The sequence below is a fragment of the Ranitomeya imitator genome, chromosome 2, assembly GCF_032444005.1.
Source record: "Ranitomeya imitator isolate aRanImi1 chromosome 2, aRanImi1.pri, whole genome shotgun sequence".
In the NCBI taxonomy this organism is placed as follows: domain Eukaryota; kingdom Metazoa; phylum Chordata; class Amphibia; order Anura; family Dendrobatidae; genus Ranitomeya; species Ranitomeya imitator.
Window position 1 is genome coordinate 326,253,950 of NC_091283.1, and position 23,749 is coordinate 326,277,698.

The following is a 23,749-nucleotide window of genomic DNA, read 5'->3' on the forward strand; positions in this document are numbered from 1 at the left end:
TTGTATCCAACTCCTGCGTCTGCCACATGTACCTCCTGGTCAACAAGCTAGAAACAATGTTACATTCATTAATATTTCCCATCAGAGGCACTTGTGGTGAGACCTCCTTCCTGCATCAACCATGATACAGCCCCTTGGGATAATTTTTGGAAACACTATGTCTAAGCCTGCACATTGGGCACTGGAACTACCGTGCTAGTAGTCCTAGCTTCATAATTGTCTGGCCCTTGAGGCCTCCTTCCTGCATCAACCATGATACAGCCCCTTGGGCTAATTTTTGGAAACACTATGTCTATGCCTGCACATTGGGCACTGGAACTACCATGCTAGTAGTCCTAGCTTCATAATTGTCTGGCTCTTGAGGCCTCCTTTCCTGCCCCAACCAGGATACAGCCCCTTGAGCTAATTTTTGGAAACACTATGTCTATGCCTGCACATTGGGCACTGGAACTACCGTGCTAGTAGTCCTAGCTTCGTAATTGTCTGGCCCTTGAGGCCTCCTTCCTGCGTCAACCATGATACAGTCCCTAGGGCTAATTTTTTGGAGACACTATGCCTGCACATTGTGCAGTGGCAGTGGAACAACAAGGACAGTAGTCCAACCCTTATAATTGTGAAGCCCTGATGATGATGGGTGGCTTCTTCCTGCGTTAACCAACACACAGCTTTTTACCACCTGCTTTTAAACAATCATGCACCCATTTCAGCCTTATCCTCAGGTCCCCAGACCGCTTTGTAGGGTCCAAGAGAAAATTACTCACATTTTCCATTAATTTGCATTGGACTCACTACTCATTACGAATACCAGAGTATTAGGACCTACTCGTTATAAGTATAGCGTGTCCAAATATTTCACTACTCGCTCATCTCTACTCACCACCTGAGAACTTGGCACAATAACGTCCCAACTCATTCCAAACTTTTCTAGTCTTCATAACAAGCATAACCCACCTCTTCAACCTGTCACTAACAACTGATGTCTTCCATCCTGATTGAAACATACCTTGATCATACCCAGACTAAAGTCACCAACGACCTACTAACCACCAAATGAAAGCGACGTGAGTTTGTCCTCCTCCTTCTCCTGGACCTGGCATCTGTCTTTGACACAGTGGACCGTTCCCTCTTACTACAGACTTTCTGATCTGTTGACATTACAGACTTGGCCCTTTGTTGGATCTCCTCGTACCTGACAGGACATTCAGTGTCTCCCACTCACACATTACCTCCTCATCTCACCCCCTATGTGTCGGTGTTCATCAAGGTTCAGTTGTAGGACCAGGAACTATGCTTAGAGTGCGCACTAGTGCTCTCCCTTCCTCTTAACGGGACCGCTCGCATCAACCTAAAGTATTCCCAACCTATAGCTGGGCGACACCTTCTGTTTAAAGCTTCTCCTCCAATATGGAGGTGCCTGAGCTACGCTGTTAAGTTTGTCTTGCATGCTTGCTAGTTGTCAGGTTCCCCATGTCCATCTGTCTGCTTGTTTACCCTGTAGCTGCCTGCTCTTACCTGTCTGTGCCCGTCTGCTTGTACCTATCTGCACTCTTCTGTCCATTAGCTAGTCCAGCCCCCCACCTGCTTTGATTTTCTGTTCCTTAGTCGGTCCCATCTGCACCCGTGGTTCCAAAGTTTCTACAGTACCTGCCTACATTTTTCATCCCTCCTTTGGGCCTTAGCAGCTTACCCGCTTTAGGGGATCAGCTGCCACATTCTGTAGGTCAGCCATGGAGTAGCATCTGGTGCCACCTCTTTGCACCTCCTTGGGTCACAGTTTTTGCCTGCTGACACTTGTCCGAGTAGGGATTTGGAAGGCCACCTAGTTACACCCCTTCCAGGCTTTCAGAGGGATACGGAATAGTGATTCTATCACCTTGCCCGTTACAATCTCCATCTGCTGGGTTGGCTGTAGTGGAAGAGGTGTCGGTCCCCGCTATACTAATTCTACTTTATTGCAATTGATGCCACATTGTTGGTGTCTGCCACTAATTGTTTAAAATGTGTAGACTCTTGGTTGGGTCTCCTTCATGCATGTTGCCTGTAACAGTAGGCCTCCAAGACCATCAGGCCTCCACTTCCTTGCACTCAACTACCCGTGTTACTATCCTTACATTTTTCTGACAATGGTAGTCTAGAAAACTGATATTTGTGCCACCTGAGTGTGGCTCAGCATGAAAGCAGGTAGAGGTGTCCCAGCAAAGGGGCCCTACACTGATCCCGCACCCACCGCTTCTTACTGTGACGTTCATTGGAAAGCTGTAAATGTTGTCCCAAACCCTTATTCCCCTAGACCTGGCTGATTTCTGTAGTTTCATGCTGCAATTTGTACTGTGGGTGAATTGAGGCCACTTTCCTGGTGTCTCCCCCTCATTTGATGTGCCTTGGCAGCATTTGGGGCTGTTCTAAGGTGTTTTGCATGCGTTTGTTTTTGCCTCCCATTGACTATGATGGCATTTGGCTATGTTTGACAAATATTCGATGAATTAATCGGCGAATATTGCAAATTCGGCGCATGTAATCCAAATAGAATTTTAAAATATTTGCTCACCTCTAATAGTAACATCTACCTTTCTGCGCCTAAGAGGTATAGTTTATAGATATATCGAACACAAGGAAACTGCAAAACAAACAGACCCCAATGCAAGTACGTAACTGGGGGCTGTCTTTACAGGCGTAAGTCAAACTTTCAGTCCTACGGATCCTACCATGGAATATATAGCAAGTAAAGTAATACAGTCGGATATTAAAGTAATATAATGTGAGCTCAATTTATATGCCACTCTAAGATATGAACTGTGATATTCTATATAGTGGGAGAGAGGAACATAAAATTCTATTCAGCTATATCTAATTGTATGCTTAAAGTAATAAGTAAGCATCTGACAACGGTCTCATCAGGAAAGACTAGATTAATTTCAGGGTATCATATGATTGGCAAGTTCATTTACAGTCTAGGTGCATTGTCGTTAAGATCTTGATCCATTGAACATCTATTGCAACAAGCTGGAACTCTCTGTGGCAATGGTGGAGCAGGTGGCCAGTCAGATATATGGATTCTGGGAATGACCAGGGCATCACAGAATGGTCTCATGTCACTTGGATCTTTCAAAGTAAACAATGCCATTTTCCTAAGTGGTTTCAGCACCCTTCCTTTAGCAACTGTCATTGAGGATAGATTTGTGAGCAATTGTATGTGTTTTCCATTGAAATCAACATAGGCCATGATTGTCTAGTGTACAGTGCCACCTGTCGATCTCCAGCTCCTTATCAATAGGATCGACAAGGATATTATTGAATAATGTCAGCAGTGTTGGAAACTTGTGTATTGATGCTTTCAAGTATACCCCTTATTTGGATATTATTGAGATTTTCTTGGTAATCAACCCTATTAATCCTTTAAGGACCAGGGGTATTTCCATTTTTGTGTTTCCATGTTTTGCTCCCCTTCTTCCCAGGGCCATAACTTTTTTTATTTTTCTGTCAATATGGCCATGTTAGGGTTTGTTTTTTTGCAGGACGAGTTGTACTTTTGAATGGCAGATTTTACCATATCATGTACTAGGACAAAGGGAGAAAAAATCCAAATGTGTTGAAATTGCAAAAAAAAAGTGCAATTCCACAATTGTTTTATGGATTTTTTTACCATGTTCACTAAATGATAAAACTGACATGCTATTCTGATTCTCCAGATCATTACGAATTCACAGACACCAAACATGCCTAGCGTCTTATTTTATTTAAGTGGTGAAAAAAAAATTCCAAAGTTTGTAAAACAAAATAATTTTTTTGCCATTTTCCAAGACCCGTAGCGTCTCCATTTTTCAGGATCTTGGGGCGGTTGAGTACTTATTTTTTGTGTGCCGATCTGACGTTTTATTGATATCATTTTGATGTGTTCACAATCTTTTGTTCGCCCATTATTGCATTTTATTGAAATGTTGCAGAGACCAAAAAACGTAATTCTGGCGTTTCCATTTTTTCCCTCTACGCCGTTTACCAATTGGATTAATTCTTTTTATTTATTGATAGATCAGGCGATTCTGAATGCAGCGATCCCAAATTTGTGCATATTTGAATTTTTTGTTTTATTTTGAATGGGGCGAAAGGGGGATGATTTGAACTTTTTATATTTTTTTACATATTTTTTAAAACTTTTTTTTTACTTGCTTCAATAGTCCCCATGCAGACTGCGACTCATCATGTGTACAGTATGTAACAGAACGCTGTTCCATCCTGATGTCTTCATGTCACTGCTCTTCCCTGCACTAGTGTGTTGAGCCAGCAGGGAGAGCAGTGATGTAGTTAAGTCTAACACTGATTGGCCGCAGTGGAGCCAATCAGCTTTAGTCTTGTTTGTGTCTTCTCCTCTGCTGTATGGCACAGCTGAAGTAAAATGCCATTCTCTGATTTAGAAAGAGCGCACTCCCTCTCCTCCCCGCGCACCAGGAGGAGCAGAGGGAGACAAACGGCTCCTTGGTGGTGCAGCACAAAAGTGAGTCTGATCTATGCACCTGACTACCTAATCATCACATACAAATGAGGGACCCTGCCAAACCTAACAGTGAGTGACTAAAAGTGGAGAAGGGCTTTAGTCATGGGTGATAGAGGGGGGCTTAGTCACCTAGGGATGAATGAAGGCCTCATTCCCTTATTTCTCCTATCACTCCTGATTGACTGAGTCCCTAGTATAACTCCTGACTGCCCCTGAGCCCCCTCCTTATGTATGACCTCTGACTGAGCCCCTCTCTCTCTATCAAATTAACTGACTGCGCCCCCTCTCCCTGTATCACTCCTGATTGACTAAGCCCCTCTCCCTGTATCATTCCGACTGACTGAGACCCCTATCCCCTGTATCACCCTGACTGAGCCCCTCTCCCTGTATCACCCTTGACTGAGCCCCTTCCCCCTGTATCACCCCAACTGATTGAGCACGCTACCTCTGTATCACCCCTGACTGAGCCCTTCTCCCTGTATCACCCCTGACTGAGCCATCTCCCTGTATCACCCCTGACTGACTGAGCCCCCTCCCTCTGTATCACCCCTGATTGTCTGAGCCCCTCTCCCTGTATCACCCCTGACTGACTGAGCCCCCTCCCTCTGTATCACCCCTGACTGAGCTCCTCTCTCTGTATCACTCCTAATTGACTGAGCCCTCTCCTCCTGTATCACCCGACTGAGCCTCTCTCCCTGTTTCACCCCTTACTGAGACCCTCTTCCTGTATCACCCCCAACTGACTGAGCCCCCTCCCCCTGTGTCACCTCTGACAGACTGAGCCCCCTCCCCCTGTATCATTCCTGACTGACTGAGCCCCTCTCCCTGTATTACCCGACTGCTTGAGCCCCCCTCACACTGTATCATTCCTGACTGACTGAGCCCCTCTCCCTGTTTCACCCCTGACTGATTGAACCCTCTCCCAGAATCACCCCTGACTGACTGAGCCCCTCTCCCTGTGTCACCCCTGACTGACTGAGACCCTTCCCTGTATCACCCTTCACTGACTGAGCCCTCCCCATGTATCACCCGACTGAGCCCCTCTCCCTGTATCATCCCTTACTGAGATCCCTCTTCCTGTATCACACCCAACTGACTTTAGTCCCTCCCCCTGTATCACCCCTGACTGACTGAGCCTCCTCTCCCTGTATCACCCCTGACTGACTGAGCCCACTCCTTGTGTCACCCCTGACGGACTAAAGGTTTTATTCCCCTCACTAAGAAAATGAGGCCCTTCATAAAAAGACATGGAGTTATAGGTAGCAAAGAGATTTCCATAAAATTCACTAATAACACCATACATAAGTGATCTAGGACCTCCAGCACTATTAGTGGGTACATTCACATAATGTATTTGCTGCAGAAATTCTACTATGGAAATCCCACAGCAGTTAACAACGGAAATATCCACGCAGATATTGTGCTGATATTGCTGTATTTACTACTATGTAATGTTGCACCTTTACCACTAACCTGATCCTTTGTATTGCAAAGGATAAAATTGGCAATGAATATCCGCAACAAGAATTGACAAACTGTTCATGTCAAATCTGCATTAATCAATTCATGCTGTGGATTTTCTCAGCATAAGGATGAGATGTCATTAATCCCATCCACTGCGCTACTGCTATAAAAGATTGGTTTACTGGTTAATACATATCAGGGGACCTTTATCATTAAGTCTGCACCTAGATGTGGGCGCCAACCCTTTCTATAACATTAGGAATAGTGATGAGCGAGTATACTCGTTGCTCGAGATTTCCCGAGCATGCTCAGGTGTCCTCCGAGTGTTTTTTAGTGCTCGGAGATTTAGTTTTTGTTGTCGCAGCTGAATGATTTACATCTGTTAGCCAGTATAAGTACATGTGGGGGTTGCCTGGTTGCTAGGGAATCATCACATGTAATCAAGCTGGCTAACGGATGTAAATCATTCAGCTGCGGAGATGAAAACTAAATCTATGAGCACTAAAAAATACTCGGAGGACACCCGAGCGTGCTCGGGTAATCTCGAGTAATGAGTATACTCGCTCATCACTAATTAGGAAGTGAAGTATATTACAGTATACCTTGATATTAGCGTGTTTTACCACACAACTGGTGGTTTTGTATTTATTTCTATGTAGCTACATAGCGAGCCCCAAGAATGCTTTTGTCTGGTGGGTCCAAGGTGCTCCAGTCCGACGCTGATCTGGTTGCTTGTGCTACACAGAGCAGGGCCAGCCCTGCTCTATGTAGCAGATATGCTCACTTGCTATGAGCGCCGACCGCTGAGCGGTGCTCATAGCTATCTGACTATGAAAACCACAGGGGACTCCTGCTGACCCCAGGTTGTCATGCCAATCTATCGGCGACCCGCAATCATGTGACACGGGCGCCAATGGGAGGAGATAATGACACGCTTCCTGCATGAGCATATTAAATGCCACTGTCAAGAGTTTGACAGCAGCATTTAACATGTTAACAGCCGCGGGTAGATCGCGATTCCACCCGTGGCTGTTAGGGGCACATGTTAACTGATCAGATCAACTGTCATGTGTCGGAAAAGGTGCGGGCTCATCGCCGGAGCCCGCACCAAACAGGGGGAGGCGTCCGATGATGGACTCTGCCCGACATTGGATGTTAAGGGGTTAAACAGACTGTTTATTTGCTGGCTGTGAAGATCCAGTGTTTGTTTATGAGCATAAATAGCCCAAAACATGTACGACATCATCCTCTAATCTCTGTATGAGTATGAGTGTTTTTATTTTAAAGGGAACCTGTCACCCCGAAAATCGCGGGTGAGGTAAGCCCATCGGCATCAGGGGCTTATCTACAGCATTCTGTAATGCTGTAGATAAGCCCCCGATGTTACCTGAAAGAGGAGAAAAAGACGTTATATTATACTCACCCAGGGGCGGTCCCGCTGCTGGTCAGGTCGGATGGGTGTCTCTGGTCCGCTGCGGCGCCTCCCATCTTCATTACAAGACGTCCTCTTCTGATCTTCAGCCACGGCTCCGGCGCAGGCGTACTTTGCTCTGCCCTGTTGAGGGCAGACAAAGTACTGCAGTGTGCAGGCGCCGGGCCTCTGACCTTTCCAGCGCCTGCGCACTGCAGTACTATCCTCTGCCCTCAAGAGGGCAGAGCAAAGTACGCCTGCGCCGGAGCCGTGGCTGAATATCAGAAGACGACGTCTTGTAATGAAGATGGGAGGCACCGCAGCGGATCGGAGACACCCATCCGACCTGACCAGCAGCGGGACCGCCCCTGGGTGAGTATAATATAACGTCTTTTTCTCCTCTTTCAGGTAACATCGGGGGCTTATCTGCAGCATTACAGAATGCTGTAGATAAGCCCCTGATGCCGGTGGGCTTACCTCACCCGGGATTTTCGGGGTGACAGGTTCCCTTTAACGAGGCCAAACTTAAGGAATGACAAAGTGTTATCCTAGCAGTGGATAATCTCTTTTAAGAAAATACAATTTTCGGTTAAAACATTTCCATCATTCTGAACATGAAAAAGGCTTCTTCCCTGTGTGACCTTTCAGAAGTTTATGAGGAGTTGATTTCTATGTAAAACATTTCCCACATTAAGAATATGAAAAAGCCTTCTACCCTGTGTGAATTCTCTGATGTTTTTTAAGATTTGTTTTCTCAGCAAAATATTTCCCACATTCTGAACATGAAAAAGGCTTCTCCCCTGTGTGGATTCTCTGGTGGCTATCAAGATGTGCTTTCCTGTTAAAACATTTCCCACATTCTGAGCAGCAAAAAGGCTTTTCCCCTGTGTGGGTTCTCTGGTGTATAACAACATCTGATTTCCGACTAAAACATTTCCCACATTCTAAACATAAAAAAGGCTTCTCCCCTGTGTGGGTTCTCTGATGTCTATTAAGAAGACATTTCCGGTTAAAACATTTTCCACATTCTGAACATGAAAAAGGCTTCTCCCCTGTGTGGGTTATCTGATGTTTGACAAGACTTGACTTATTTGTAAAACATTTCTCACATTCTGAACATGGAAAAGGGTTCTCCCCTGTGTGAGTTATCTGATGTTTGACAAGAGTTAACTTATTTATAAAACATTTCCCACATTCTGAACATGAAAAAGGCTTCTCCCCTGTGTGGATTCTCTGGTGGCTATCAAGATGCACTTTCTGACTAAAACATTTCCCACATTCTGAGCAGCAAAAAGGCTTCTTCCCTATGTGGGTTCTCTGGTGTATAACAACATCTGATTTCCGTTTAAAACATTTCCCACACTTTGAACATAAAAAAGGCTTCTCCACTGTGTGAGTGCTCTGATGGCTATCAAGAAGACATTTTCGGCTAAAAGATTTTCCACATTCTGAACATGAAAAAGGCTTCTCCCCTGTGTGGGTTCTTAGGTGTATAACAACACCTGATTTCTGTTTAAAACATTTCCCACATTCTGAACATGAAAAAGGCTTCTCCCCTGTGTGGGTTCTCCGGTGGCTGTCAAGGTTCGTTTTCCTGTTAAAATATTTCCCACATTCTGAACATGAAAAAGGCTTCTCTCCTGTGTGTATTCTTTGGTGTCTAACAAAATCTGATTTCTGGTTAAAACATTTCCCACATTCTGAACATGAAAAAGGCTTCTTCCTTGTGTGGATTCTCTGGTGGCTATCAAGAGGCACTTTCTGGTTAAAACATTTCCCACACTTGGAACGAGAAAAGCTATTCTTCGCTGTGTGAATTTTTTGATGTTTAAGAAAAGACTTTTCGAGGGGAAAACTATTTCCATATTCTGAAACTGAAAATGGCTTATTTGCTTTGTGAGAAGTTTGTTTTTGAATGCTTATTTTGTGTCTCCAATTTTCATTAGTAGTTGGTAATGAATCGGAAGACAGGACCTGTTTCAAAGTATCAGATGATAGATATTTGCTGTGAAGGGATGATGGTATATCTGGGGTAATGGCATTCACTTCAGTTGTATCCTGTGGGATCTTTAGATTATCTGATTTAAAAATTGAAGATGTCAGCTGCCCCTCTGATCTGCTGGTACAATCATCTGCTAAGAATAAAACCAATTATTAGTTTTAAATAAAATATCTTTAAATTTTATATTTTTAAACATTTCTACTTAAACTGTCTGAAAAATATCAAGTTAAGCAAAAATATTGAATTATTCAACAAGACAATGACAGTTCTCATAATAGAAAGCCTCATAGTCTGAACTGTTTTTTCATTCTGCCTCCCAAATACAGAATACAAAGCTACCAAACAATGTTATGTAGGCAAAAATAATACCAATAAAAACTTCTATTTATCTCACAAAAAACAATCTGTCAATAGAAAAACAGAAGTGTACAAATAATTAGTAGCTCAAAGGCTCTTGAAAAGCAACATGGCTTCCATAAACCAATCCAGCTATATCTGCTCTTCAAAAGTCAAATCTCCCCCTCGCTTCTGAGCCTTGCAGTGTGCCCAAACCACATTTAGCATCCATGTGTTTGACTATATTATAGTGAGAAGAACCCACTTAATTTACGGTGTGTGTGTTTCCTGGAGCACAATCTGGGCACTATGTGGTAGGTAATAAAATGGCAAAAGTGCAATTTTCACTCTCCAAAATCCACTGCGTGTAAATATCTGGAAAGTGGCAATGGAGTAACATAGTAACATAGTTAGTAAGGCTGAAAAAAGACATTTGTCCATCCAGTTCAGCCTATATTCCATCATAATAAATCCCCAGATCTACGTCCTTCTACAGAACCTAATAATTGTATGATACAATATTGTTCTGCTCCAGGAAGACATCCAGGCCTCTCTTGAACCCCTCGACTGAGTTCGCCATCACCACCTCTTCAGGCAAGCAATTCCAGATTCTCACTGCCCTAACAATAAAGAATCCTCTTCTATGTTGGTGGAAAAACCTTCTCTCCTCCAGACACAAAGAATGCCCCCTTGTGCCCGTCACCTTCCTTGGTATAAACAGATCCTCAGCGAGATATTTGTATTGTCCCCTTATATACTTATACATGGTTATTAGATCACCCCTCAGTCGTCTTTTTTCTAGACTAAATAATCCTAATTTTGCTAATCTATCTGGGTATTGTAGTTCTCCCATCCCCTTTATTAATTTTGTTGCCCTCCTTTGTACTCTCTCTAGTTCCATTATATCCTTCCTGAGCACTGGTGCCCAAAACTGGACACAGTACTCCATGTGCGGTCTAACTAGGGATTTGTACAGAGGCAGTATAATGCTCTCATCATGTGTATCCAGACCTCTTTTAATGCACCCCATGATCCTGTTTGCCTTGGCAGCTGCTGCCTGGCACTGGCTGCTCCAGGTAAGTTTATCATTAACTAGGATCCCCAAGTCCTTCTCCCTGTCAGATTTACCTAGTGGTTTCCCGTTCAGTGTGTAATAGTGATATTGATTCCTTCTTCCCATGTGTATAACCTTACATTTATCATTGTTAAACCTCATCTGCCACCTTTCAGCCCAAGTTTCCAACTTATCCAGATCCATCTGTAGCAGAATACTATCTTCTCTTGTATTAACTGCTTTACATAGTTTTGTATCATCTGCAAATATCGATATTTTACTGTGTAAACCTTCTACCAGATCATTAATGAATATGTTGGAAGAGTAAAATTATTTCCTACTTCTAAAGAGTAATTTATTCGGGGTTATAATTTCCAAAATAGTTTAACTTCATGGGGATTTCTACTGCTCTACTTTTCAGCACTTTTGTCACATTAGGTCTTCTTCTATAGTGTGTCTCAACTCCTCTGGTATCTGCTTCTGCGACGTTTCCTTCTGTCACCAGGAGCAGCCTTATTCATTCTGCAGGCAGCACTGGTAGTGGAGGAGACATGGGAACCAGAAGATTCAAGACAATTTTGAAAATAATTTGTAAGGTCCACAAGTTTCCTATTATCCTTTCTGAAGAATTCCAAAGTTATCACCACATAAAGTGATACACATCAGATTTGAAAAATGGGCCCTTATTTGGAATACAACACTGGCTGCAGGAAGTAGTTAAATCAGATTATTTTGGAGAGTAACTACTGTAGTCAAAAACTGACTATAGACAACAACATATCTACTGACATGATCAAACTCAACAATCTTCTTCAATAAATAATGAGTAGCTAGTGGTGAAACCTTTTTGGGGTAATTAGAGTATGTGGCTCGGTGGCTCTTAGCAATCTAAACTAAGGGCCAATATTTTCTGTCAGAGCAATTTCACTTTTTATAATAGTGCAGATGTCACAGAGTTACAGAGCAGTACCAGAAGACTGCAGCGTCTGATGGCTCCTGCTTCACCGCTGAGAAGTACTTCTCTGGCATGTGTTTGTTTTCTTTCAGCAGGACAGGCGTTAATAGGCCATGTGGAAATCCCTGCTTTCAGCTGTGCTCAGTTAGCCACTCCTCTCTCCTATAAAAGCTAGGCCTTCTGGCCAGATCTTTGTCTGAGATAGCACTTGCTAGATAGACCTGGAGTAGTGAGGAGATGGTGTTTGGAGAGCTGCAGGAGTTTATTGTGCCACAGTTGTTTGGTTTGTACGTTTGGAAATTCCTCATTCTTACCTGCCTTATTTTCTTCCCCTGTCCTTCACACCATGGTGAATACCTCTGTTATTTGTGAGAGTATACCCTTGTCTTAGTTCCCCTTTTTGTTGGGTTGGTGTACTACGGTACACAGTAGCGCCTCTCTTCCCCAGGTGGGAAAGGGGACAGACACAGGGCTGCAGTTAGGAGACAGGGCAAGGGTGGAGGCCCCGGCATCCTCGCCATCTGAGGTATCCCGGGAAACAGGGCGAGTTAGGGCGCCCCCTAGTGCTAAGGCCAGGAAAGATGCCCCTGGTCCCAGTTTACTAGCCAGTCCAATCGTGACATTATCTCAGACCGAAAGCATTTTCTGATCCATGATGGATCCTATCACTGTGCTGACAGGGCAGTTGCAGCAGCTCAGTTTGGATGTGGTGGATTTATGCACGGTGGTTTCACAGCACTCTGTTACATCTGGTGTGGGGATCTGGCCCTCCAGACAAACCATTGTGGAGCCCAAGGTCGCACTGCCAGAAAGGCTCTCTGGCGGGCGGGACAAGTTTGTCGTCTTCCAGGAGGCCTGTAAACCTTTTTTCCAGCTGTGTCCAGTATCCTCTGGTACAGAGGAGCAACGGGTGGGGGTTGTTATCTCGCTCCTTCAGGGGGAGTTGCAAGCATGGGCATTTTCTCTTCCATCTGACTCACAGTCTCTCCAGTCAGTAGAGGGCTTCTTTCAGGCTTTGGGCTTAGTGTATGATGACCCTGATTGTGTCTCCTTGGCTGAGTCATCTCTGTGCCAACTTCAACAAGGAGACCGTCTGGCGGAGGATTACTGCTCCGAGTTCCAGCGGTGGGCCACTGACACTAGGTGGAATGACCCAGCCCTCCGTAGTCAGTTCTGCGAGGGTCTCTCTGTGAGAGTAAGGGATGCATTAGCTCTCTATGAGACTCCGGACTCCCTTGAGGCAGCCATGTCTCTGGCTATCCGGGTTGATCGCCGTCTTCATCAGAGACATAGGGAGACACTTCTGAGGGAAGGAGGTCCAAGTTTGAACGTGATCTGTTGTGAATTCTGTGGCAGAGCTCCCTCCTGTGGTCACAAGTGGTACTTCGGCTGATTCTCTCTATGAGCTTCCGTTGGTGGAGGAAAGTGGTACTGCGGCTTCTGAGTTTCCTTCCTCAGGTGATGTGGTGAAGTCGTTAGGTGCTGCTCTATTTAACTCCACCTAGTGCTTTGATCCTGGCCTCCAGTCAATGTTCTAGTATTGGACTTGTTTCCTCCTGCTGCTCTGCATAGCTAAGTTCCGCTTTTGTTATTTTTGTTTGCTGTTTTTTTCTGTCCAGCTTGCTTATTTGGTTTTTCTTGCTTGCTGGAAGCTCTGGGACGCAGAGGGTGTACCTCCGTGCCGTTAGTGGGTACGGAGGGTCTTTTTGCCCCCTTTGCGTGGTTGTTTGTAGGGTTTTGTGTTGACCGCAAAGTTACCTTTCCTATCCTCGCTCTGTTCAGAAAGTCGGGCCTCACTTTGCTAAATCTATTTCATCTCTACGTTTGTCTTTTCATCTTAACTCACAGTCATTATATGTGGGGGGCTGCTTTTTCCTTTGGGGTATTTCTCTGAGGCAAGGTAGGCTTATTTTCTATCTTCAGGCTAGCTAGTTTCTCAGGCTGTGCCGAGTTGCATAGGGAGCGTTAGGCGCAATCCACGGCTGCCTTTAGTGTGGTTGGAGAGGATTAGGGATTGTGGTCAGCAGAGTTCCCACGTCTCAGAGCTCGTTCTATGTTTTTGGGTTATTGTCAGGTCACTGTATGTGCTCTGACTTCTATGTCCATTGTGGTACTGAATTACCTAATCATAACAGTACTGGAGGCCCAAAGTACTAATGATTCTCAATAGAGGGAAAAAAGAAGTTCTGAGACCATTTTTTTTTCTCTGCACTGTGTTTTGCCTTTTTTTCCCCTAGACATTTGGGTGGTTCAGGACACAGGTGTAGCGATGGACATTAAAGGTCTGTCTTCATGTGTGGATCAGCTCACGGCAAGAGTACAAAATATTCAAGACTTTGTGGTTCACAATTCTATGTTGGAACCAAGAATTCCTATTCCTGATTTGTTTTTTGGAGACAGAACTAAATTTCTGAGTTTCAAAAATAATTGTAAACTATTTCTGGCTTTGAAACCTCGTTCCTCTGGTGACCCAGTTCAACAAGTTAGGATCATTATTTCTTTTTTACGTGGCGACCCTCAGGACTGGGCATTTTCTCTTGCGCCAGGAGATCCTGCATTATGTAATATTGATGCGTTTTTCCTGGCGCTCAGATTGCTGTACGATGAACCTAATTCAGTGGATCAGGCAGAGAAAAATTTGCTGGCTCTGTGTCAGGGTCAGGATGAGATAGAGGTATATTGTCAGAAATTTAGAAAGTGGTCCGTACTCACTCAATGGAATGAAGGTGCGCTCGCAGCTATTTTCAGAAAGGGTCTCTCTGAAGCCCTTAAGGATGTCATGGTGGGATTTCCTATGCCTGCTGGTCTGAATGAGTCTATGTCTTTGGCCATTCAGATCGGTCGACGCTTGCGTGAGCGTAAATCTGTGCACCATTTGGCGGTATTATCTGAGCATAAACCTGAGCCTATGCAGTGCGATAGGACTTTGACCAGAGTTGAACGGCAAGAACACAGACGTCAGAATGGGCTGTGTTTCTACTGTGGTGATTCCACTCATGCTATCTCTGATTGTCCTAAGCGCACTAAGCGGTTCGCTAGGTCTGCCACCATTGGTACGGTACAGTCAAAATTTCTTTTGTCCGTTACCTTGATCTGCTCTTTGTCATCTTATTCTGTCATGGCATTTGTGGATTCAGGCGCTGCCCTGAATTTGATGGACTTGGAGTATGCTAGGCGTTGTGGGTTTTTCTTGGAGCCCTTGCAGTGTCCTATTCCATTGAGAGGAATTGATGCTACGCCTTTGGCCAAGAATAAGCCTCAGTACTGGACCCAGCTGACCATGTGCATGGCTCCTGCACATCAGGAGGTTATTCGCTTTCTGGTGTTGCATAATCTGCATGATGTGGTCGTGTTGGGCTTGCCATGGCTACAAGTCCATAATCCAGTATTAGATTGGAAATCCATGTCTGTGTCCAGCTGGGGTTGTCAGGGGGTACATGGTGATGTCCCATTTCTGTCTATTTCGTCATCCACCCCTTCTGAGGTTCCAGAGTTCTTGTCTGATTACCGGGATGTATTTGATGAGCCCAAGTCCGATACCCTACCTCCGCATAGGGATTGTGATTGTGCTATCGATTTGATTCCTGGTAGTAAATTCCCAAAAGGTCGACTGTTTAATTTATCTGTGCCTGAGCACGCCGCTATGCGGAGTTACGTGAAGGAGTCCTTGGAGAAGGGGCACATTCGCCCGTCATCGTCGCCATTAGGAGCGGGGTTCTTTTTTGTGGCCAAGAAGGATGGTTCGCTGAGACCTTGTATAGATTACCGCCTTCTAAATAAGATCACGGTTAAATTTCAGTACCCCTTGCCGCTGTTATCTGATTTGTTTGCTCGGATTAAGGGGGCTAGTTGGTTCACCAAGATAGATCTTCGTGGTGCGTATAATCTTGTGCGTATTAAGCGAGGCGATGAATGGAAAACTGCATTTAATACGCCCGAGGGCCATTTTGAGTACCTAGTAATGCCATTCGGACTTGCCAGTGCTCCATCAGTGTTTCAGTCCTTTATGCATGACATCTTCCGAGAGTACCTGGATAAATTCCTGATTGTATACTTGGATGATATTTTGGTCTTCTCGGATGATTGGGAGTCTCATGTGAAGCAGGTCAGAACGGTGTTTCAGGTCCTGCGTGCTAATTCTTTGTTTGTGAAGGGATCAAAGTGTCTCTTTGGTGTTCAGAAGATTTAATTTTTGGGGTTCATTTTTTCCCCTTCTACTATCGAGATGGACCCTGTTAAGGTCCAAGCCATCCATGATTGGACTCAGCCGACATCTCTGAAAAGTCTGCAAAAGTTCCTGGGCTTTGCTAATTTTTATCGTCGCTTCATCTGCAATTTTTCTAGTATTGCTAAACCATTGACCGATTTGACCAAGAAGGGTGCTGATGTGGTCAATTGGTCTTCTGCTGCTGTGGAAGCTTTTCAAGAGTTGAAGCGTCGTTTTTCTTCTGCCCCTGTGTTGTGTCAACCAGATGCTTCGCTTCCATTCCAGGTCGAGGTTGATGCTTCTGAGATTGGAGCGGGGGCTGTTTTGTCGCAGAGAAGTTCTGATTGCTCGGTGATGAAACCATGCACCTTCTTTTCCAGGAAGTTTTTGCCTGCTGAGCGAAATTATGATGTTGGCAATCGAGAGTTGCTGGCCATGAAGTGGGCATTCGAGGAGTGGCGTCATTGGCTTGAAGGAGCTAAGCATCGCGTGGTGGTCTTGACTGATCATAAGAACTTGACTTATCTCGAGTCTGCCAAGCGGTTGAATCCTAGACAGGCTCGTTGGTCGCTATTTTTTGCCCGTTTTGACTTTGTGGTTTCGTACCTTCCGGGCTCTAAAAATGTGAAGGCGGATGCCCTGTCTAGGAGTTTTGTGCCCGACTCTCCGGGTTTATCTGAGCCGGCGGGTATTCTCAAAGAGGGAGTAATTGTGTCTGCCATCTCCCCTGATTTGCGGCGGGTGCTGCAAAAATTTCAGGCTAATAAACCTGATCGTTGCCCAGCGGAGAAACTGTTTGTCCCTGATAGGTGGTCGAATAAAGTTATCTCTGAGGTTCATTGTTCGGTGTTGGCTGGTAATCCTGGAATATTTGGTACCAGAGAGTTAGTGGCTAGATCCTTTTGGTGGCCATCTCTGTCGCGGGATGTGCGTTCTTTTGTGCAGTCCTGTGGGATTTGTGCTCGGGCTAAGCCCTGCTGTTCTCGTGCCAGTGTGTTGCTTTTGCCCTTGCCGGTCCCGAAGAGGCCTTGGACACATATCTCTATGGATTTTATTTCAGATCTTCCCGTCTCTCAAAAAATGTCAGTCATTTGGGTGGTTTGTGATCGCTTCTCTAAGATGGTCCATTTGGTACCCTTGTCTAAATTACCTTCCTCCTCTGATTTGGTGCCATTGTTCTTCCAGCATGTGGTTCGTTTACATGGCATTCCAGAGAATATCGTTTCTGACAGAGGTTCCCAGTTTGTTTCGAGGTTTTGGTGAGCTTTTTGTGCAAGGATGGGCATTGACTTGTCTTTTTCCTCGGCTTTCCATCCTCAGACCAATGGCCAGACCGAACGAACCAATCAGACCTTGGAAACATATCTGAGATGCTTTGTTTCTGCTGATCAGGATGACTGGTGTCCTTTTTGCCTTTGGCTGAGTTCGCCCTTAATAATCGGGCCAGCTTGGCTACCTTGGTTTCGCCGTTTTTCTGCAACTCTGGGTTCCATCCTCGTTTCTCTTCAGGGCAGGTTGAGTCTTCGGACTGTCCTGGTGTGGATACTGTGGTGGACAGGTTGCAGCAGATTTGGACTCATGTAGTGGACAATTTGACCTTGTCCCAGGAGAAGGCTCAACGTTTCGCTAATCGCAGACGCTGTGTGGGTCCCCGACTTCGTGTTGGGGATTTGGTTTGGTTGTCTTCTCGTCATATTCCTATGGTCCGTATAGGATTTCTGAGGTTCTTAATCCTGTGTCTTTTCGTTTGACCCTTCCAGATTCTTTTTCCATCCATAATGTATTCCATAGGTCATTGTTGCGGAGATACGTGGCACCTATGGTTCCATCTGTTGATCCTCCTGCTCCGGTTTTGGTGGAGGGGGAGTTGGAGTATATTGTGGAGAAGATTTTGGATTCTCGTGTTTCAAGACGGAAACTCCAGTATCTGGTTAAGTGGAAGGGTTATGCTCAGGAAGATAATTCCTGGGTCTTTGCCTCTGATGTCCATGCTCCCGATCTTGTTCGTGCCTTTCATATGGCTCATCCTGGTCATCCTGGGGGCTCTGGTGAGGGTTCGGTGACCCCTCCTCAAGGGGGGGGTACTGTTGTGAATTCTGTGGCAGAGCTCCCTCCTGTGGTCACAAGTGGTACTTCGGCTGATTCTCTCTATGAGCTTCCGTTGGTGGAGGAAAGTGGTACTGCGGCTTCTGAGTTTCCTTCCTCAGGTGATGTGGTGAAGTCGTTAGGTGCTGCTCTATTTAACTCCACCTAGTGCTTTGATCCTGGCCTCCAGTCAATGTTCTAGTATTGGACTTGTTTCCTCTTGGATCGTTCCTGTGGCCTGCTGCTCTGCATAGCTAAGTTCCGCTTTTGTTATTTTTGTTTGCTGTTTTTTTCTGTCCAGCTTGCTTATTTGGTTTTTCTTGCTTGCTGGAAGCTCTGGGACGCAGAGGGTGTACCTCCGTGCCGTTAGTCGGTACGGAGGGTCTTTTTGCCCCCTTTGCGTGGTTGTTTGTAGGGTTTTGTGTTGACCGCAAAGTTACCTTTCCTATCCTCGCTCTGTTCAGAAAGTCGGGCCTCACTTTGCTAAATCTATTTCATCTCTACGTTTGTCTTTTCATCTTAACTCACAGTCATTATATGTGGGGGGCTGCCTTTTCCTTTGGGGTATTTCTCTGAGGCAAGGTAGGCTTATTTTCTATCTTCAGGCTAGCTAGTTTCTCAGGCTGTGCCGAGTTGCATAGGGAGCGTTAGGCGCAATCCACGGCTGCCTTTAGTGTGGTTGGAGAGGATTAGGGATTGCGGTCAGCAGAGTTCCCACGTCTCAGAGCTCGTTCTATGTTTTTGGGTTATTGTCAGGTCACTGTATGTGCTCTGACTTCTATGTCCATTGTGGTACTGAATTACCTAATCATAACAGTGATCATTACTGATTCCACTGTGGAGCCCATGCAAATGGGTGCGGCGTCCCAACCTAGCAAACGTGCATTAACCCGGCGTAAGGGGGGAGTGTGTTTCTGTTGCACTTAACAAAAGATCTGCCGTGGAATATCGGACATAAACTGCTATGATCAAAATAAATTACTTATCTGAATAAATATGACATGAATATGTCCCATGTCTCTATCCCTACGCGTTTCGCCCCTTCCCGGTACAGGGGCTCATCAGGGGACCATTTGGGAACTAGCAGCAATGGCTTCAGAATAGATGTGAATAACTGGAGGTGATCATGCATCACTTATAGACTCCATTACCGTAACATGTCTAAGTGATCATCATTTAGGGGAACTTGATAGATCCATCTCATAATTAGCTCAGACATCGGCGCTGCTAATACATTCAAAACCGCGCGCTTACCCATGCTAATTTTTAGGTGGTGTAGGTACTGCTGCATAGATATCATTAAGGCTACGTTCACATTAGTGTTGTGCGGTGCTGCGTCGGGCACAGCCACAGCGACGCATGCGTCATGCGCCCCTATATTTAACATGGGGGCGCATGGACATGCGTTGTCTTGCGTTTTGTGGCGCATGCATCATTTTGGCGCAAGCGTCAGGGCGCAGAGGACGCTGCATGATGCATTTTTTTCTGCACCAAAAATCATGCAAAAATGAACGCATGCGTCACAAAAAGCTGCGTTTTGCATGCGTTTTTGCATGCGTTGTGCGTTGCATCACCGATGCAGCACCACACAACGCAAATGTGAACTTAGCCTAACCTGCAGCCAATACAGACTTAAGTCAGTCAAAGTTGGACCAAGAGGGTAAACCACCAGAAATAAAATCCTTAGACGAAACAGTTTTATATGAAGCAGGTATATTTCTGCTGCTCATTTAGACCTCCAGGGCTCATGTTCTCCATCCAAAAAATCCACCTGCATTCTCGCTGAAGAATCTTCTTATCCCAATCCCCCTGTCTAATTGAGGGGTGCACCACCTCAATGATCTTAAAAGTGATGCTATCCACATCTCCATTGTGTACGGAGTTTATATGTCTAGCTAACGGGGAGTCTCTTTTGTTTCTTATGTCACCCAGGTGTTCACCTATCCTAACACGTAGCTGGCGTTTCGTTTTTCCAATGTAGTCCATGGAGCAAGGACAAGTGCAGACATATATGACTCCTTCTGTTTTGCAGTTTCCAAAATACCTATTTTTATATACTCTTTTCGTAACAGAGCTTTGAAATGTACTAGATGGTGCAATACATTTACAGAAACTGCAATGACCGCATTTAAAGGTCCCCAGCGATCTGTTAGCTAGCCATGTCTCTTTTGTTTAGGGAGGATTTTAATGGCTACTTACTACCAAATCTCTGATAGAGCTCCCCTTCCTATATGTGACCGAGGGGTATGGGGAAATCCATCTGTTAAGGTCTGGATCCGTTCATAGGATACCCCAATGTTTTCTTAGTATACCCATGACCTTTGTCTGTTGGTCATCGAAAGTGCCTATTAGCCTCGTTTTTGAAGACTCACTGTCTCTCGTCCGTGGGTGAAGCAGTGTGGCTCTATCGGTTGTTCTGGCATGGTGACTTGCTTCATCCAATAGAGCCCTAGGATACCCACGGTCAGAGAACCTTTGTTTTAGGTCCCTGGCCTTATTGTAGTAATCCTTGGTCTCAGAGCAGTTCCTCCTCAGCCTTAGGAACTGCCCTTTTGGTATCCCGTGTTTTAGCGGGATGGGATGATAGCTCTCCCACCTTAATGGGCCATTGGCCGCCGTGGGTTTCCTGAACAAGGTAGTTTTTATTGAGCCATTCTCCTCAATGGATAATTTCACATCTAAAAAAGTGATGTCATTTCCTCCCACCTCATAGGTAAATTTAAAAAATTGATTTTCATTTAGGGACTCCATAAAGGAACGGAAGGTAGGTACGTCACCTGTCCAGAGGACAAAATTGAATATGGGGCCCCCAGACGGCATCCCCGTCCCCAAAGACCACCGTGTCCTCCCACCAGCCCAGGAGCAAATTAGCATAAGTGGGCGCACAGGGGCTACCCATTGCGGTGCCCCTGAGTGTTATGGCTGGCAATCAGGCAACACAGCGTGCAGTAATCAGCGCACATACAGAGATCTAGCAATAACCAAAAACAATAGGACGAGCTCTGAGACGTGGAATCTCTGTAGACTGCAGTACCTGATCTATCCTCACACAACTATAAGCAGCAGTGGATTGCGCCTATCACTACCTATGCAACTCGGCACTGCCTGAGGAGCTGACTAGCCTGAAGATAGAAATACAAGCCTGACTTACCTCAGAGAAATACCCCAAAGGAATAGGCAGCCCCCCACATATAATGACTGTTAGCAAGATGAAAAGACAAACGTAGGAATGAAATAGATTCAGCAAAGTGAGGCCCGATATTCTAGACAGAGCGAGGATAGCAAAGAGAACTATGCAGTCTACAAAAAACCCTAAAACGAAAACCACGCAAAGGGGCAAAAAGACCCACCGTGCCGAACTAACAGCACGGCGGTGCACTCCTTTGCTTCTCAGAGCTTCCAGCAAAAGTTAATAACAAGCTGGACAGAAAAAACAGAAAACAAACTAGAAGCACTTATCTAGCAGAGCAGCAGGCCCAAGGAAAGATGCAGTAGCTCAGATCCAACACTGGAACATTGACAAGGAGCCAGGAAGACAGACTCAGGTGGAGCTAAATAGCAAGGCAGCCAACGAGCTCACCAAAACACCTGAGGGAGGAAGCCCAGAGACTGCAATACCACTTGTGACCACAGAAGTGAATTCAGCCACAGAATTCACAACACCTGAGCTGGTGGTAGAACCTCCCATTGAACAGGAAGAAATTATGTCGTTGGACATATTCCAAAAGCTCCACCACAAAATCATTGTGTGGAACAAAATGGTTCCCTCTTGTGTTCAAGAAATACTCGACTGCTCTCAGCCCCGCCTCATGATGTATACTCGAGTATAGGGCCTTGACATCAATTGAGAACAGTGTCGTGCCTGGTTCCACTGTAATGCCATCCAGTTTGGTTAATAGATCAGTTGTATCTCTCGTATAAGACGGCAGAGCTATAACAAACGGTCTTAAAATTTGGTCAAGGTAGACGCTACTGTTTTGGGCCAGAGCGTCTATACCCGACACTATCAGTCTACCTTTTAGAGGTGGGTAACCCTTATGGATTTTTGGAGTTGCATAAAATGTTTCAACTACAGGGTTTTTGGGTAGGAGGAAATTTTATTCGTTCCTTGAGATCAGGTGGGCTTCCTGGGCTCTGGTTAAGATGTCATTCAATCTCTTGTTATACTCAGAGGACGGGTCCTGGCGTATGACCTCATAGGTGATCTCATCTGACAAGATGTCCATACATATTTTAACATACTTTGGTCTATTCATCAGTACAGTATTTCCCCCCTTGTCCGATGGCTTTATTATCAATGAAGCATCAGACTGGAGGCATTGTAGAACATTTTTTTCCTCCTCAGATATATTATGGATAGCAGGCCTATGTCTGGGATTTATCCTCTTTATGTCCTCCACAACCAATTTTTGGAAAGCATCTATAATCCCATGATCACCCAAAGGTGGCATTTTGATACTTTTTAGTTTCAGATCGGTAAACGGGCCTTCCCCCAGATTTCTGGCTCCCTCATCTGCCAGATCAGCTAGGAGGCGTACCTCCTCTAGGTCCTCTGGCATAATCCCCAATTGCTGGCATTTATTCCGATCATTATGAGCAAAGAATTTTTTCCATCTAAGCTTTCTCAAAAATAGGTTTATATCTTTCACCCATAGGAAGGGATCAAAATTGGTTGTGGGGACAAATGAAAGGCCAGCCTGTAATATAGTTTTTTTCCGGTACTGTCAACGTATGATCCGATAGATTAATGATGTAATTTTTCCCTTCACCATTTTTATGTCGTCTTGAGATCACATCATCAGTAAACCCCATCATTTGTGTGTTACTGTTCGCCCCCGAAGGTGATAGCGTATGTCTCTGTTCTCTAAAAAAGATGGTATTGTAGAGGAGGTACCAGAAGAGGGTGGCACACCCGTATCTCCACGTTCTGATCCTCCCCATCTTGCTGTGTTGCCCCTCTTCCCTTTTCCCCTTAAACCGTCTATAGGGTCTAAAGGTTTCCCTTGAATAATAGTCAGGGTCTGATGACTCAATATCAGAGGAAGATATATCAACTGTAGTGGATGGTCTACCGTTGTTAATGTTATTATCAGAGAACAAGTAAGCTCTCTTTTCTTTGAATTCAGTGAGGTCTCTTAGGAACTTTTTATGTTTCCTATCTTTAAGTGCAGCCTTATATTTTTCTATTGCTGTTTTAAGATTCTCTTCCTTACTGGCAAAATCACCCGCTGATTTGTGTTTAAGGACCTCGTCTATTTGCTCCTTTAACTTCTTTGACGAGACTTCAATTGATGGAGACTGGATCATGAGACATTGTAAAAGTAAGGCCAGGTAGACACAAATTGAGGTCTCCATAGAAATTGCAAAGATTTTCTACATCACTAGTCCATATAAAAAAGACGTCGTCTATATAGCGTCGCCAGTAGATCACATAAGATATGAAGCTGGGATGTGTGTAAACGTATGTTAGTTCGAAGTGATCCATAAAAATATTTGCATATGGGGGTGCCATATTGGACCCCATGGCAGTCCCCAAGGGGAATCTTTGCAATTTCTATGGAGACCTCAATTTGTGTCTACCTGGCCTTACTTTTACAATGTCTCATGATCCAGTCTCCATCAATTTTTTGGACACTACAGTCATCGAGTAGAAGGATTTGGTTTTATGTCAATACGGAGTTTGAGAAATGCATTTTTTGGAAATCCCATTATTGTTTTGAAATGTACAGAATATCCTAACAAA

General features: G+C 44.9%; 1 protein-coding gene across 1 annotated transcript in view; it reads right to left on the reverse strand.

The window, feature by feature from the left end:
- Positions 1-23,749, reverse strand: part of LOC138666484 (zinc finger protein 850-like) — a 96,862-nt gene that overhangs the window by 67,329 nt on the left and 5,784 nt on the right. The window contains exon 6 of the mRNA XM_069754702.1: positions 8,083-9,502. Coding sequence (XP_069610803.1) covers positions 8,083-9,502 — 1,420 coding nt within the window. The remainder of the gene's footprint in view (positions 1-8,082; positions 9,503-23,749) is intronic.